General features: G+C 38.1%; 2 protein-coding genes across 9 annotated transcripts in view; one reads left to right on the forward strand and one right to left on the reverse strand.

The window, feature by feature from the left end:
• The window catches only part of LOC105277363 (casein kinase I), a 47,628-nt gene that overhangs the window by 10,711 nt on the left and 20,618 nt on the right, over positions 1-16,299 (forward strand). For 2 of the 8 annotated variants that reach the window (XM_011335655.3, XM_011335654.3), the window contains exons 8-9: positions 180-276; positions 2,766-7,708. In XM_011335655.3, coding sequence (XP_011333957.1) covers positions 180-276; positions 2,766-2,856 — 188 coding nt within the window. In that variant the 3' untranslated portion in view covers positions 2,857-7,708. Of the gene's footprint in view, positions 1-179; positions 360-2,096; positions 2,679-2,760; positions 7,888-16,299 lie in introns of those variants that run through there. The other 6 variants (XR_893601.3, XM_011335656.3, XM_011335660.3 and 3 more) reach the window with 6 other exon arrangements.
• LOC105277364 (L-xylulose reductase) lies at positions 11,206-15,644 on the reverse strand. Its single transcript, XM_011335663.3, has 4 exons — positions 15,393-15,644; positions 13,084-13,513; positions 12,446-12,594; positions 11,206-11,534 (listed from the first exon to the last, which is right to left on the reverse strand). Exons 1-4 carry the CDS (start codon positions 15,442-15,444, stop codon positions 11,431-11,433), a joined length of 735 nt encoding a protein of 244 aa, XP_011333965.2. The 5' UTR covers positions 15,445-15,644; the 3' UTR covers positions 11,206-11,430.

Genomic DNA, 16,299 nt, shown 5'->3' on the forward strand with positions numbered 1-16,299 from the left:
CCTTGCTGTATCGAAAAGCGGTAGAGTTTTTTTTATATCTATTACACATAAATTGACATAGAGTGAGTCCTACGAAACGGGCAAGGTGGCAGCGAGTTGACGACACGAACGTAGGAATGTTGGCTGAATTTCTTTTGCGGTTTTTCATGCATTATGTTTTTTCTGATGCTCTCTTTCAGCATCGGGTGCGGGTGGCCAAGAACGAAGGGTCAGCATGCGGTTGCACCGTAGAGACGCGCTTCTAGCTGCTGCAGGGGAAATGCAACCCAAATCCAAGTGAGTTGCTACATGATATAGAACGACTGAATCTTCTAAACGACTGGGTATAACTTGCTCTATTGTGAAACGCGAGGAATGCGGTAAGCTTATACGAATGGTAATTCGATGTCGATTGTTCTTATGAACGATAAATTTTATGAACGTTTGAGTATCTTTTCAGTATAATGCTCAGATAAAAGAATACGCGAGTTTTGTTAATTTCTCTTAAAATTGTCGTGTTAAAATTTCGTGTCGTTAAAATTATCGTGTCGATAATAGTTCAGAGCTTGTTACACCTCTCGTTGCATGAACGTTGCACATTTGGGGAAAAATTGCGGGCACATACTGGCTGTGATACTAAATATGGGTATTCTCGCGATATATATTAATGATGATATCTCAGCTTGAATTTTACTATCACATTTCACAGCTCTCGCCAAGTTTCACCATTCATCGGAGCGTGATAATCTGATTTTGGGATGGCAATTTGTGTTGTGCTTGTGCAAGATGTTAGATCATGTTTTATGCACCAATTAGTCGTATGTAAGCTTAGTATTGGTAGGGAGATGGTGTCGCTATACCGTGGCATGGTACTCTAATTTATTAATGTTAATTCGGGAGAGGAGAAATCCGGGAAAGGAGGATTATATTTTGTCATTTGGAAAGAATTCTCGATTCAATTCAGGATATTTTGTTACTATCTCGCGTCAATTTCTGCAACATATTCTTTGAACTACTTAAAAGAGTTTATAAGATGTCATAAGAATATATTTATATCTGACTCGCAATGTATTACAAGCATTCTCTCCAAATGAAAATTAAGAGTCGCTACTGCTTGCTGTTAAATATGTATATTGTTATATTTTATTATTCTTTATTGGTTTAATCTCTCAGTATTTTGGTAGAATTTTTTAATATGATTAACTAAACTGAATTTTCTTGATCTTGATGTTGGGATGCCCGAACATAAATGACACGTCAATACAAATTTAAAGTATTTCTTAAAATTACTTTACAAAGTACTGGAACACTTGCGAAAAATGTTTACATAAAACTAGGAGAACTTTTTCAAATTTTGACTCAATCACTGTAGCATGTTGTGGGGACTGGAATATTTTCTAGGACGCACTGTATGTTTCTCCGCGTGAAGAGAAGACTTTCACATTTGCCTTTCAAGACTCGTAATGGTAAGCCCTGACAATAAGAGCGTAACGAGTCAGAGAATAGCCGGACGACCCAGCTGGCTATTGCACAACTCTGCTTGGTAACTGGTTAATCCACTTTGGAATATCTTGAAGCATAGACTTAATTTATAGAGTCCAGTACAACATTGTCGTTATATCCTTGTTAACACGCTTTACTTAATGAAATATTAGACACAATCAAATTCACACTTTATCAGATTACTGGAGTCATATGAAGCAAGTGTCTGAAGAATTTTCCATTTTAAGGTCAATTGTATACGATTAACTAGAAAATATACACCTAAAACTATAATTTTATTTTGATAAAACGAACGAATATGAAAATATAAATATGGATACATAAATATTTTATGTATTTGATATAAAAATTATAATACTCTTGCCTCATAAGCGTTGAAACTAACAGTAGTTCTTTTACAATGATTCGATATTTTTAATTGATTTAGTGCGTTTTCGTACCGGGCATCCCTTCAAGTATCAGTGCATGCAAATATGCACGTTTGAATATTTCAAATTTTGCAAGCATAATCTATAAATTTTTCTTGTAATTTGTGGAAACGTAGAGAAGTGAAATTGTTCGGCATCGAAATTCACCAAAATTTCGCTTTATGTTCTTTCGTTGACTTTTTTCAGGTAACCGAAAGCTATCGCATTAATTCTAAATGACAAAAGTAGACAAAGAGGGGGCGAAATTATCTCCTGTGCCACGGTAGAAGACGCCGATCGTGAAAACTCTGATCACGGGAAAAAAACTTTCATCGTGCGAGCCTTCTCTCCGAGTACATCTCTCCTCACGAGTATATCAAAATATTGTCATCGTATTTTTTATTTCAAGAGAATCTTCCAGTATTACTTCGAAAGCTATTTTCTATCAGTTTTTCTAGCTGAAAACGATATACAGCAACGCTTGTACACTTCGATTTAAATTGATACTGTTCATCAAATGTTAAACAGAATCACAACAAGACATGCCGTTAATGTCGAGAGGGAGGACAACAAACGCGATTTTAATGAAATATTTGCATTCAAGAAATGCTATTACATTTTTAGTAACAAAATATGTTTTGTCATGAAAAGTGATCATCAATTTCCTTAGATCTGATCGCTGCTTAATTTCGTATTTAAAAATCGGAGATAAAAAAAGAGGGCGAAGATAAAGCCGTAGGGATTGAGAATGTAATGAACGAGAGAAGGAGCGCCGAGAAAGAAAAAAAAGAGAAAAGAAGGGGAAAACCTTTAGCTCGTTTATATGGTGAAGACGGTGACGCGCTAATGTCGCTGTTTTGTGTGTCTTTTGTTTTGGAAGCGCCAATGCGACGGCAATCGCCCCACCCACCCTGATGGTCAGGCGGGCAAGCGTGCAACACAACAAGTGAATCAGCAGCAACAATAGCGGGTTCACCATCGTCATCGCCATCATCAACGTCACCACCAGCAGCGTCGCCCGCCACCGTCAAGAGCGGCGATCGGCGAGCACCGTCGGTGGCGTGGCGCGTTCCCGCCTGCCGCGCGCCGGAAATAGACCTGTGCGTGGTGCCTCGCGACCATCCGGCGAACGGTGACACGCGAGGCGACCCGATTTTTGCGTGACGCGGGAGTCGCGGGGACGTCGAGTGACAACGCTCTTCTGTGCGTGTGTGGTGATGTCCCCTTTTACGACGCCCGCGATGTGTCCCGCGTTCTGCAAAAGTGACGGAAACGACCGCGCGCGAGTGAACAAGCGAGAGGAGAGACAAGTCGTTTGTTCCCGCGACGCGCTTTAAGGGTGCATGTGCTGCGAAGAGAGGAAGAAGTCGACGATAAAAAAAAAAGAACAGGAATGCGCGACGAACGCGGTGCAAGTCACAAGAACAACCGCATCTCCAGGATGCAGCGCACAAGACTTTCAGGCGAATTAGCAATTGCGTGCGAGTCGATTCTACGGGAAAACCTACGATCGGAGCGAGTCCCGTCTACTGAACGCTCTCAACGGCACGGCGTTGACGAGAGAGAAAGAGAGAGAAAGAAAAAGAGAGGGAGAGCCCAATCTAGGAATCGTCAAGCTCATCGTGTAGTATTAGAGGCGCGCGGTCGTGATCGTTTTCAGGGCGAATCACAAAATGTACAGTACGCGACTTCGATGATGATTCTCGCAGTTGTTTATAGTCAACTCGTTGTCTACGAGCTACCGGTTCTCGTCAGCCAAGACTGACACTGCTTCCTCTGAATTCAAAGCGCATAAATGGCAAAGTACTTTGAACAAATAATAATGTACTTGTCTAGGTTCAGTATAATGTGATTATTAATTGATTATTCACTGAGTTTTAAAAAAGAAAAGAGCAGCTCCTATCGGATAATAGTAGGTAAAGTTGTCGAGGTGAAACACGTGTTCGTAGAAGGCTACGACGAAGGACGAAGGCGTCAAAAATAGTAGTGTTTCGTATAGATTATTATGTCACATTTATTATTCCCAGATTATAATAGCGTATGTTCTATTTATAAATTTTTCGTATTCTCCTTGTACATGTAATTTCCAAGAGCTCAGTTTGTTTTCCTTTTTCTTGAGATACCGTACAAGTCGCTTCAAGTCGACTCCGCGTATTCGCCGTTGTTCAATTTTCCTGGGACAGCCGTCGTAAGTTAACGCGATCATTGCCATGTCCCGCTCCAATCGGATACCGGATACATTTGTATAAATGTAGAATATTTCTTCGTATAAGTCGCAACGTGTACATAGGCCGGAACGCATCAATAGTCGAGCAGCGAGGATGTTACAGCTGTTACGGATTTTTTGCACAAAACGAGCGAGTGGTGTTCTCGGATGATATTAATGTAGTATACGTAGCTCCGTGTTTAGCGTGTCGAAAAGGACGAAGTGCAATCGCGGGGAAATGCCGTAATTAAAGAATTTTCACTAGAAAGTATGTATTCGATACTGCTGAGACAAGTGCGTGTCCTAAACTCGGACCGTCGTCGCTTCCGTTGATGTCGTTGACAAAAATAGCTTTCGGGAACATCTGCGTCCAAGAAAAGTTTACCCCCCGAGATCAAGAGACACACGGAGTCCTAAAACACGTATTCTTTTTTTTTCTCTGCCCGAGTCGCTTAACGAAGCGACGTCACGCCGAGCTGCGGCACGACGGCAGGACGAGTCATTTTTTATCTTTCCGCTAAGAAAGCTCTAGTTAAACGATCATACAGAACGTAGTACAACGGGCCACGCAAGGGTGGGTGAGACATAGAAGAGAGGGTGAAAACGTGGGCAAGAGGGGCACGTCTAGTTTTTAGGGAATTCGTTCGGTTGTGCTAGATGGTAAGGAGAAACATGATTGCGAGTTTCTGAGGAGCACCTCCTCAATTTCATCAGCATCGATCGGGCGTACTGTACAGATAATGCGTGTGTGTACGCGCGTGTGCGTATGCGTTGTACGTGCGTGTCACATGTGATGAATTATATACGCCGCGGTTCACGTGGCCGTTACCGTTTAATCGTGCGTTTCGCAAAGAGACGAGAAGAGAGAGGTGTGCCGACGTGCCGTGAAAAGGAAGCGCCGGACCGAATTCAGCGTCCAAGTATAACAAATAACTGATACGACCTTTTCTCACCCCCCCTGACAAAACGTGCCCTTCCCTTTTGTACGGTAACAATAGCAAACCGAGAACACACGAATCAAGAGCGAAGAATTCAGCGCGCGCTCCGCTGTTCACCGACCGCCGTTCGCCTTCTGCTTTTTCCCTTTTCTTTCTTTCTACGAAAATCAGCTTTAAGCTAGACGAAGATACAACGTTCATTAATTTCCGCCTCCATTAACAAACGGAGGCGGATTAGCAAACGGAGGAACCGTCGGTGAACCGTTATCGGAGCATCATTTCGCGTTTGTGTTTATAAAACGGATATGCGTGTGTTACGTGCGCGCGTATGCACGCTCTTTTACGTCGACTACATGCGAAATTTTGCGTGCGAGTGTGTGGAGAAGAAAAATGATAGGGAAGAAAAGTTAATAAGGTGCGTGCGTGTGTCTCCGAATCGAGCAAGTGCCATGAAAAAATGCGTTGCGTCGCATGTACGAAGAACCATATGTATAATCCACGTTTTCAACTCTTGCATTTCATTTATCTCGTGTAAATCGCGTCGATTGTCATGCAATCGTGTACAGCGCTTAAAAGACAAAACGAAATCGATCGATCATAATTATTGAACGACTGATTGCAAGTTTATAGAGATAATTAATCATCTTTAGCATATCAATGCAAATGTATGCGGTTTTGAGGTGCATTATTGATAATTTCGACAAAAAAGTTAAATAATACGAACTGTTTAAATTGTTATATTTTTAACTTAACTTTAAGCAGCATTTTTCGTTTCCAAACAGAGTCTTGTCTGCATTGCGACGCACTTTTTCTGGCGTAATAATACGCAACGCGAAGATGCAAGAATGCGTACGAAAAATATTGGCAATGACAAAGAGGTGATCACGTAGTTGAACGATCCTAAGCCCATCGAGCTCACGTAGACCATCGTCCACGAACAAGATTTTGAAGGACGTTCGTGCTTGTAACCTTGAAAATGAGGTGTCAGACAACATTTCATAAATATCCTAAGACATTTAAAAAATATTTTAAATCTATACACTGCAAATCTAAGTGTAATTTTCATACACTTACATAGTAAATGTATGAAAATCGTAATTTTTTACGCACTAATATTTGTGTTATTCTACTTCATGTTTTATCTACTACATGTTTTTCTACAGCTAAGTACATATTTTTAAAATATGTTAAATTGCACACTTAAGAATTACATTTTTCTTTATTTTTACATACTTTGTACTGTGTACACTATACACATAAATTACAAATTGTCATATTGTCAATTGTCATATATACAGCGAAACGTGTTAAATGAAGCGTTTAAATATGTAAATTTATTCTTTATGAAGTGTAATCTTCACACGGAAAGCCAAATCATACACACAGAAATATGTAGTTACTACACACTTGGATTTGCAATGTAGGACATCCTTTAGACGCCTTTTCAAAGCTTCGTGTTTCGAGATCGATTACAAACACAGGCTTGATCTCGAATGAAAAATATCCAAACATATCTTTCTCTTATTTGAATAATCTATACTGAAATCGTCGCGAAGAATGGTTGAAAACTAATTTTCTATGTACTTTCAAGAGTGTTTGCAAAAAACACTCGCAAACGTCCGAAAATTCGTCTCGAGAGTTACTTGCGAGTCACTAACAAAAAAAAAGAAGAGGAAAGGGTCAAGCATTCGCGTTGCCAGTTGAGGGTCAGCAAAGGTCCATCCGTTCTCACCTCATCATTGTCTTTCCTTATTCCCTATCCTCTCTCCCACTTCGGTTCTCTTCCTAACGTCTTGTACGATATTATTGTACGATGCATCGCGTATAAAGTAAGAGAGAAAACGAGAAAACGTGATAAAAAGTTATACATGTAGACACCATTGTACCGACACCGTGTTTTTCTATGTACTTTTTTTCTCTTTTTTTTTTCGTAGGGTACTACTACTATCATATTACTACTATCATATTATTACTATTACTATTACTACTACGACTATATTACCATTACTACCGCTGCTGCTATTGCTAATTAACTGTTATTACGTTGTATATCGTATAGTCGAATTTTGGATCGATCTACTCGAGACGAGGCGATCCTGATGGTAGAGCGAGGACGAAGCAACGTATCCCGAAGCCTGACACATCCGCGAATTCCGATCATCGCATCACGCACGAATGCCTTCATTTTGTTTCGTTTAGAAAAACGGAGAAGAGAAGAAGGTGCTTTTTTTATATTCTCAGAGAACGACGGTTTTACGTAATGATAATTCTACCGTCGTCATCGGATGAGAGATCCAAGATCCGCTATTTTTCATCAAGTTATTTTTCTTCCTTCTCGCGTCCCGTTATTGCTCAAGAGAAGCTTCTGCGGAACGATACAACATTGCAATAGTTACCAAAACATCTCTTCTGCACCGAGAAAGTGATCTCTGCATAACTCAACGTTCATCATCTAAGCTACAAATCATCACTTTTTTTTATATAGATACATGTGTGCAATCTTTCTTCTTTTCTATCAACCGAATCATCTTGTTTTGTATAATTATTTACGTATTTATTATACAACTGATGCGCGCGATAGATCTTGAAGAATACTTTAGAGCGCAACACGACGGAGTGAGCTCCGTTCTAACTGGACTTTTTGGAGTAATATCTCGATTGCCAGTAAATCTCCAGAATTCCGAATATGATCATGATAAAATCAGATATATTGTGCTCGTGGAAAAAGTTATGAGGAGTTGCTATCCTCACAATTTTCTATTTATTTGTGGTAGTATGTAGAGTGCCCGAGGCCACCTATACATAGGTGTTAAAGCACAATTTTCTGAGCGACTTATTGCTTTGATGAAAAAAAGAAAAGCAACACTGCCAGCGCGAGCAAGTTCTTGCGTTTTTTTTCCGTGACGACTGAAAATACAATCGCGGAGGTGATCCGAATTCATTGCTTCGTTCTCATGAACTATCGCTATGCGATCGGCGAATCCTCTCGAGGTAATCGATCCACCGCGGGAAGGAGCATCGATAATTCCTCCTCGCGTTATTTCCGGTTTCTTTTCTTTTTTTTTATTCACACAGTTTGCACGGCCGCGAGGCCCAGCCGAAGAATGATAAAAATATGAAAAAATTACATTTTTACGTGATTACATTTTTAATTATAAGTACATTAAAACATTTTTTAAAGTAATTATAATCAAGTAATAATTTTTTTACACATACAACTCACAGGTTTTATTAAACAATTGATTAAGATTCATAGTTCTTTCGTTTTTTCTTCTTTTTATTTTTTTATAGCAAATTACTTATTTAAAGTTGAAAGTATAGAAAAAATTTTTCATCTTAAATATTAGACAAATAATTCGTGATTAGAAAAGATAAATTTTCCAACAGACATTCTTCAGCACTCGATACGTTTGCCATTTCGCATTCTGCGTTTGGGCTTGCGTTTCGGCTACCAAGAGGATGCAGACTGTCGCGTGAATAAAAGCTATAATTATCGAGAGAATCTTTATGCATCTTTTCGTTGCACGATTGTGAATCATACTTATGAATCGTACGTGTTTGTTCGGCCGGCCTAGGGAAGCTTTCGCGAATACGCGCGAGTTACATGGGAATATTAGAGAGTGCGTTCAGTGTCTCGGATCCGTTTTGCAAAGTATGACGATGGCTCCGATGGCCTCCCTCGGCGATACGATGTCACGGCGACTACGACAGGTCTCGATGATGAATTCGCGATCAATGTATTCTAAGTGTACTAACCGAACTGTGTATCGAGGCGAACGGTTTGTATATGTATATACAATTACTATTATAATCTACCGAAGCAAGAAGAACATTATAATGTGCAAGAGAATGTCTGAGAAGTGAGAAAGAAGTGTGCAAGAGAATGAGAGAGAGAGAGAGAGAAATTTAGATAAAAAGTGTCCGATGAAGTGTGACGAAGGGATTGGAAGAACCGAGAACGATAAAAATTAATAAACACTGTAAACTGTCTTTGTGTACTATATGACAAGGAACAACAACTAATACTTACAATTGATACGTTTTGATCAGTGTGAGAAAGACAAAATGAGAGAGAGCGAGTGGTGTGGTGTTCGATATGGTATATAGCCTTGTTTCTCGGTTGCTTTGCATTTGTACTTCGTTGTGGCTTGGCGAAAAAAAGCACTGGGAGACATGATCGGTCGTCGAATGATGAGAGAATTGATCCATGCCTGCACATCCGCAATTTATTTTTTTTTTCTTTTATTATAGCAACGTTTCCGTTTTTCGCATTCGGTCTGTTCTGATTTCTGAAAGACGTCTGGATCTAAAAAGAAAGAAATTACTTGATCTACTGTCACTTAGATCCACTAGTCCTCTTTTTCATGACCGTCTTGTTCCTTACAAGTAGTACGAAATATTGCGGATGCTTAATGCGAGATGTAAATGGGTTAATTTCTATGTATCTTCGTTGCACCGCAGAGTGCCCTTTTCTTTCCTCGTATCCCGCTCTTGTTAAAGATTGCAGTAAGTTTTATAAATAAAGCTCAATGTATATCACGTTTTTTTATCCAAGAACAATTTAATCTTGATGAAGAGATTGTTAATATTGTAATCGATTTAGTTGTTTTGTTTTGCAATGATCTCGAAAGAGAAAGAGTCAGCAAGAGCGTGAGACAGTAAGAAAAGCTCTCTGCTTGTTGACCTGCAAATACTTTGCGAACAAATGTTAAATTATAGCTATCGACTCAGCAACGTTGTTAAGGAAGAGCGATTATGTCGTTAGGAAATTTGATCTTTTTGTGCTGCGTTCTGGCTGGTAAACCGTAATTAAAACGAGCTGAGGGTGTCTGGCAAGATAACGAAAGGCGATACTGTTACTTGCTTAATTGTATTTTGCAGAAGTCAGTGGATAGCGATTATATATGCGAAGTAAGTGCGTCTCGGTAGTAGCGAATTCGTTATCCATCATCAATTCGTTATCAATACACGAATCTACTTTTTAAAAAGTGTATGACGTCAATGCATAAATGCGTCTCTCAATTAGATAAAATACGGGAGTTAAATACGTTTCAATTAAGTTCGTTTCGCATTTAACATTTGATTCGATACGGATATTTTCAGCTAGACGCAACAAGGTGTCCCGAAAAGAATTGCAATCCTTAAAGAGAGCTTTTAGATTTGATTTTTCTACGCGTTATGTTTTATTTTTCAGTATTTCAAATCTATATCAGATGCTTCCAGTCATGAATATTAAAAAACGAGAAAGAGCTAATTGCGAATAATTTCGCAATTCACATTCACATACATGTTACTAACTTATCATCAAGTCCGTTTCGTATTAAGATAACATATTTTCTAAAAAAAGGCTTGAAATACGGAATAACATAATAGATTGCTGCAAATTCGATGTACAAATGTAAAACTATTGTAAATGATAAGATTAAGTTCCGACGACAGTTATATTTATTCATTTTTCGTTTTTTTAAATACTGATATTGAAATAGGCACCTTACGGGCATCCTTACGTAATCAACTACACGTTCGATTGAATTTCTTGTCAAATTCAGGATCTAATAACAAGTACGTGAAGACCAATACATTAGCAACAGATAGCCTTTTCAGAACACCTTGTAAATTCGCGGTTCATACATCTCTGTGAAAACGGCAGGTCTCGAGAAAGAAAGAAAGAAAGAAAGAGTGCAACACCATCCGATTTTTGTATCATTTCCTTCAGCGGAGACCGTTTCTCCCCGCCACATTACGTTCACCGTAGGTGCAGATTAGGAGCCGAAAAGAGAAGCATTCGCGTTCTTTAGATCGAGTGCAGCCGCGGCAGAGGAGGGCACGCGAATCGTATGCGTACGTGCGATACGGTATTTTGGTAGAATATTTCGAAAATATTCGCGAGGCATACCACGGGCATATGTTAGCCGTCTCGCCTTTCCGCGGCATTCTCTGTCGCCGCCTGTTTGTCGAACCTAGTTGAAGATGAAGAAAAGAGGAAACGAAAGCATTTTTTAAATTAAACCGAAACTGAACGAAGCCTGGCTTGGATTCTTTATCAGACCCGTTTCGAGATCTTTTAACAATCCTGCCCAAATCCCACGTGCATGAAGCATGAATATCTTCCTCGCTTCCTCCTTATAACGATGGAATAGTAATAAAAATGTTTACAATAAGACAATCGAGAGAATGATACATATAAAATTATATTTTTGATTAAACATTCCGCGTATGTTCACAATATCTTTGATTCTTATTTGCTTTTCTTTTCCAATTTATAACAAACAATATAACATAACAAATACAAGTGTAATTTTATAGATACGTTTATAGGTATTAGGATTCAAGAATAGAGATTAATATTCGCCCGTGAAGATATTTCTTCTTAAAGAGTATCATTTTATATTCTTGTTTATCCTGCTAAGAAACCACCATCGATGGGTAAACAGACGCCGTTGATCATGGAACTTCGATCGCTTAATAAATATACGATGCAATCCACTACTTCGTCAACTTCTGCAATATGACATTAGTACAATTTTAAAGTAATAAATATTAAATGTGTTTTGCAGAGAGAACATTTTATCGTAAGTATTATATGTAACAGTTAAGGCCCTTGCGCGATAGCGATAGCGATAAACGACATTCGGAAATTTTGTCGACTATTCGTAACAGGAAACAGACAAATGATAATTAACATTTAAATCAATTTTTAATGTAAAATACCTCAAACGTTAAGTTACACGACAAATTTCACGTAAAATAAACATTGTTTCTGGATTCTTATCTCAAAATTTAAATTCAAGCTCTACTCTTGACAGATATATAATTTTATTGCTATTCACAAATTCAAGTTATCGCCAGCAAATTTTCATAGAAAAATACGAGATCTATTTATATAAATGCTTCTTTGTCTCCATCAAAAAGTAACATTACGTCAAATGCTAGCTGTCAGTTACTGATTACCTATTTTTTTTTACTGCCGATCAGTCATGATATACGTCAACGTCCTGACATATTATGTTGATACGGAAAATACCCATTAGTAAAGCGTTCGCATATAGCTACAAGTTAATCTATATGTGTAATATGTACAGCACAAATAAATATTGCCGCGCTATGTGACAAATGAATTTTAATAACGTTTAAGATCACTGCAATTTGGCGTATTATTTCAACTTTTGGCAATCAAATGAATTAAGAGATTTATATATAGTTTAAAGGTTTTTAAAACAAATTATAAATATATCAGCAATATAAAGATTTTTTCAAGAATTTGAAAATCAAGAGAGAGAGATGCAAACATTATAAATAAATTGCAGATTTTACGGATTATATAATTGTGTTATCTCGTCGAATCACATTAAATTGATGAAGATAATCAGTTCTATCTAATCAAAATTAAATTGCTAAGATTTGTTATTTACCTGCAAATCGACCAAGCGGAATTTTGTTGAGTAGTTCTTGCGCTTTGTGTGGATCACTCCAATTCATTTTTCCCATTTCAGTCATCACGACTGTAGGACCAACGGTGTTGACTCTTATATTGTGCGGACCCAACTCCATGGCCATTGTCCTAAAAAATCGAATTCTGTGCTTAGAAGAATTTTTTAGTAAGTTTAGTTTGGTAAAAATAGAAAAATAGGATCAGACAAATTTACCCTGTTAAGATGTAACGTAAGTATTAACGTAAGAGTTTTAGAATTTGAAATAATTTGAGATTGAGATAATAACTTCCACCTTATTCATTATTGCGCAATTCAAAAAAGAATTTTAACAGGATTAACATGGACGAGGAAACATAATAAAATTCGCCATAATTTTCTAATATTTTTCTCCATTTGTGAGCAGTTGACGAATCTCTTCTCGACAAAAAGAAACTAAATAAAGGCTGAATTTTTCAAAAAAAAAAACATCGAATTAATCTGCACACCTAAGTATGTTAATCCATGGTAAATTTCGAGTGTCTGTCATCTCCGCGTGAATGCTTGCTCGAGCGAAAACACGTCGTTTAAAGCATGTCACGCTCTTGTTTTACGCACCACGGCGATATTAGTGATCTTACTTCGATAACATGTCAAGGGCCGTCTTGGAGGCGCAATAAACGGCGTGATCCTTGAATGCCGCCTGACCGGCCTGCGATGATATATTTACAATGCTGCCGCCGCTTTTCCGCTCGATCATGCCTTTGGCTACAACTTGCGACACATTCAATACAGCCTTCACATTGACATCGAAAACCAGGTCAAAGCTCTCCGGCGTGACGTCTAAAAATGGTGCGAGAATACTCAGACCAGCATTGTTGACCAGCAGATCGATTGGCAAGACGCTTTCTACGGCCTTCCGGGTTGCGTCCCAGTCACGAAGATCCACGCAAATCGCTCGGATCTTAGGATCAGCTTTTACCAACTTATCCAAGTGCTCTTTCGTTTTGGAAAGTGCGAACACTTGTGCATTGGACTTGGAGAGACGCAGGGCCAAGTCCATGCCGATACCTATACGTTTTAATGATTTTATAAATAAAGTGCTTTCGTACGGTGCAATCCAACATAATTTTAGAAATTAAAAATCTCGTTTCTTTTTATGCACCACGTTGATTTCTGATAATGAGCATTTTATTCTCGCTGAAGTTATGAACGTTGCATAAAAAGAATCCCAAAGTAGTTATACAAAGTAGCTTCAATAAACATGCAATAAACCTCGTTATCAATCGATAAAATCACCTTACGACATCACTACCAAATACATGAATATGGTAGTATTTAGTAGCTGAGTCGTAAACTCGTAAGACGATTTTATCGATTGATAACGAGGTTTATTGCACGTTTACTGAAACTACTTTGTGTAACTATTGGGTTGGCCAAAAAGTAATTGCGTTTTTTTTTATATAAATAAAAGGCAAATTTTTCATGGGAAACAAAAACTTTATTAAACAATATATTGTCCATTTTGTTTGATTATCTTTTGCCATTTTTCAGGCAACTTCATGATTCCACGCTCAAAAAAGTTCTTATCTTTTTCAGCAAAAAACAATTCCAAGAACGATTTGATATCCTCATCAGCAGTCAAGGTTTTACCATTCAAGGCGTTTTGCAAAGAACGAAACAAATGGTAATCTGATGGTGCCAGGTCTGGCGAATATGGTGGATGTGGTGACATCATGGTAACACATCCCATCCAAGCTGCAACAATTTTTCACGAGTGACCAAACTTGTACGTGGTCTAGCGTTATCATGGTGAAATACAACACCTTTGCGATTCACCAATTCTCGACGTTTCTGTTTGATGGCATCATTTAATTTATCCAGTTGACGACAGTATACGTCCGAATTAATGGTTTGATTCCTTGCAAGCAGCTCAAAATACACAATACCTTTAAAGTCCCACCAGACTGACAGCATAATCTTTCTTTGGTGAATATCTGCTTTTCAAGTGCTTCGAGCAGGTTCATCACGCTTGCTCCACGATCTTTTTCGTTTGACGTTGTTGTAGACGATCGATTTTTCGTCGCCTGTTATCATACGTTTCAAAAATCGATCATTTTCCTCACGTTTCAAAAGAGAATCGCAGATGTCAATACGCTTAGTGAGATGAATTTCTTTGAGCTCATGTGGTACCGAAATATCGAGCTTACTAATGTATCCAAGTCGTTTTAAATGGTTTTCAACACTCGATTTCGATACGTTAAGATTCTCAGCAATCTCTCGTGTCGTTAAACGCCGATTCGAATCGATCAGTGCCTTTATTTTGTCATCATCAATTTCGATTGGCCTTCCTGAGCGTGGTGCATCTTTCACATTAAAATCTGCAGATCGAAATTTAGTAAACGAATTTTGACACTGCCGCAGTTTTAAAGCATCTTCGCCATATACATGACATAACTTTTTATGAGCTTGCACAGCGTTTTTCCCTTTTCGGAAGTAATAAAAGAAAATATGACGAAAATGTTCTTTTTGATTTTCCATTTTGAAATCGACGGCAAACAAACAATTGTTAACGAAATCGTGTACTTTCTTTTTCCAAAACAAGCTTGAACCGTTAGTTGTTAACCTACATAATGAATTTGCGGTTTAGAATGAAGTTAGTTACATTTCAAGACATGTATGTCCATCTATTGGAAAAAAACGCAATTACTTTTTGGCTAACCCAATATTTTAGAACTCGGGACGTGAATAAAGACGTAATATTCGCAACATGTACGACTGATCGTTAAGTTTACAATCGGTGCAATTCAGCTATCGAATCTTTTTGGATTCGATAGCTGTTACATATGAAGTTTTTAACATGATATTCCGCTTATGAGCTAAGCAGTTAGAAAGGAAATTCTCAAGAGTCCTGCTTTGTTTTCAAAAATTTTAGCAATGACAGACATACCCTGACCAGCGCCGGTTACGAGAATGCGTTTTCCTTCGAACGTTATGTTCATGGTGACCGATAATCTCCAACTGCGATACGACCGTGATGAACGTATCACTTATCTCGGTTGATTCTACACACGATCTTTGACACGCTCGTTCCTCTCGGTGTTTCTCCTGCCAATGATCGAGCCACAGACTTCTACATATTACTAGATTGCTAACTCCTTATGTAAAGGCGACTCAATTTGTATGTACAAAACAACATGTAAAGTACTCCATCTGCACATGCGCTTTGGCTACGTTCGGCTTGCACGCTTTCAGCACTGTGAGCGTCAGTCTTTATCTATTACTCATCTTTATTTATTACTCATTACATATAAAACAAAGATAGATTGATGCAACGCGAAAATACGTAAATCGATTGCAACTTTTGATGACATAATATGTCAATATTTTATAATGTTTATTAAGTACAATATTTAATTTGTAATGTGTTATTAATTAATAAAATATATAATAAAGGAGAAGCTCTATATTTAAATATACATGGGATTTTTTATTCTCCTAAAAATAATATTTGTTGACATGTATTAATTAAGAAATATTGAAATTCCAATCCGGAAACGTCATAGATTAATAAAACAAATGTGAAGTAACAAATTCTGCGTGTGTGCAGAATGAGTTACTTTTAGTATATACTCTTCCTGGACATTTTACATAAGCGAAATTTAGGGAGTTAGCAGTTCTAGTAATACGTAAAAGTTCTGTGAGAGCCACACACACAGTTTGTATACTCCCTTCTTCGTTCGGAGTAAAATTCCGTTGTGCCAAGAAGGAATTGATGGAACAAGTTTGGATAGAATAAAACGGTTGGGAGTTCCCTGACAATCGCTCCGATGGAATTACGACATGAGAAACGAACG

This window comes from Ooceraea biroi, chromosome 9, assembly GCF_003672135.1.
Source record: "Ooceraea biroi isolate clonal line C1 chromosome 9, Obir_v5.4, whole genome shotgun sequence".
NCBI classification, from domain to species: domain Eukaryota; kingdom Metazoa; phylum Arthropoda; class Insecta; order Hymenoptera; family Formicidae; genus Ooceraea; species Ooceraea biroi.

What these genes read in the sequence shown, in the direction of transcription:
- LOC105277364 (XM_011335663.3), bottom strand. Translation starts at nt 15,444, where the DNA reads ATGAACATAACGTTCGAAGGAAAACGCATTCTCGTAACCGGCGCTGGT. An exon ending in CGTAACCGGCGCTGGTCAGG is followed by an intron (nt 13,514 to 15,392) that starts GTATGTCTGTCA and finishes TAAAACGTATAG; the next exon opens with GTATCGGCATGGACTTGGCC. An exon ending in TCCGCTTGGTCGATTTGCAG is followed by an intron (nt 11,535 to 12,445) that starts GTAAATAACAAA and finishes GTCATATTGCAG; the next exon opens with AAGTTGACGAAGTAGTGGAT.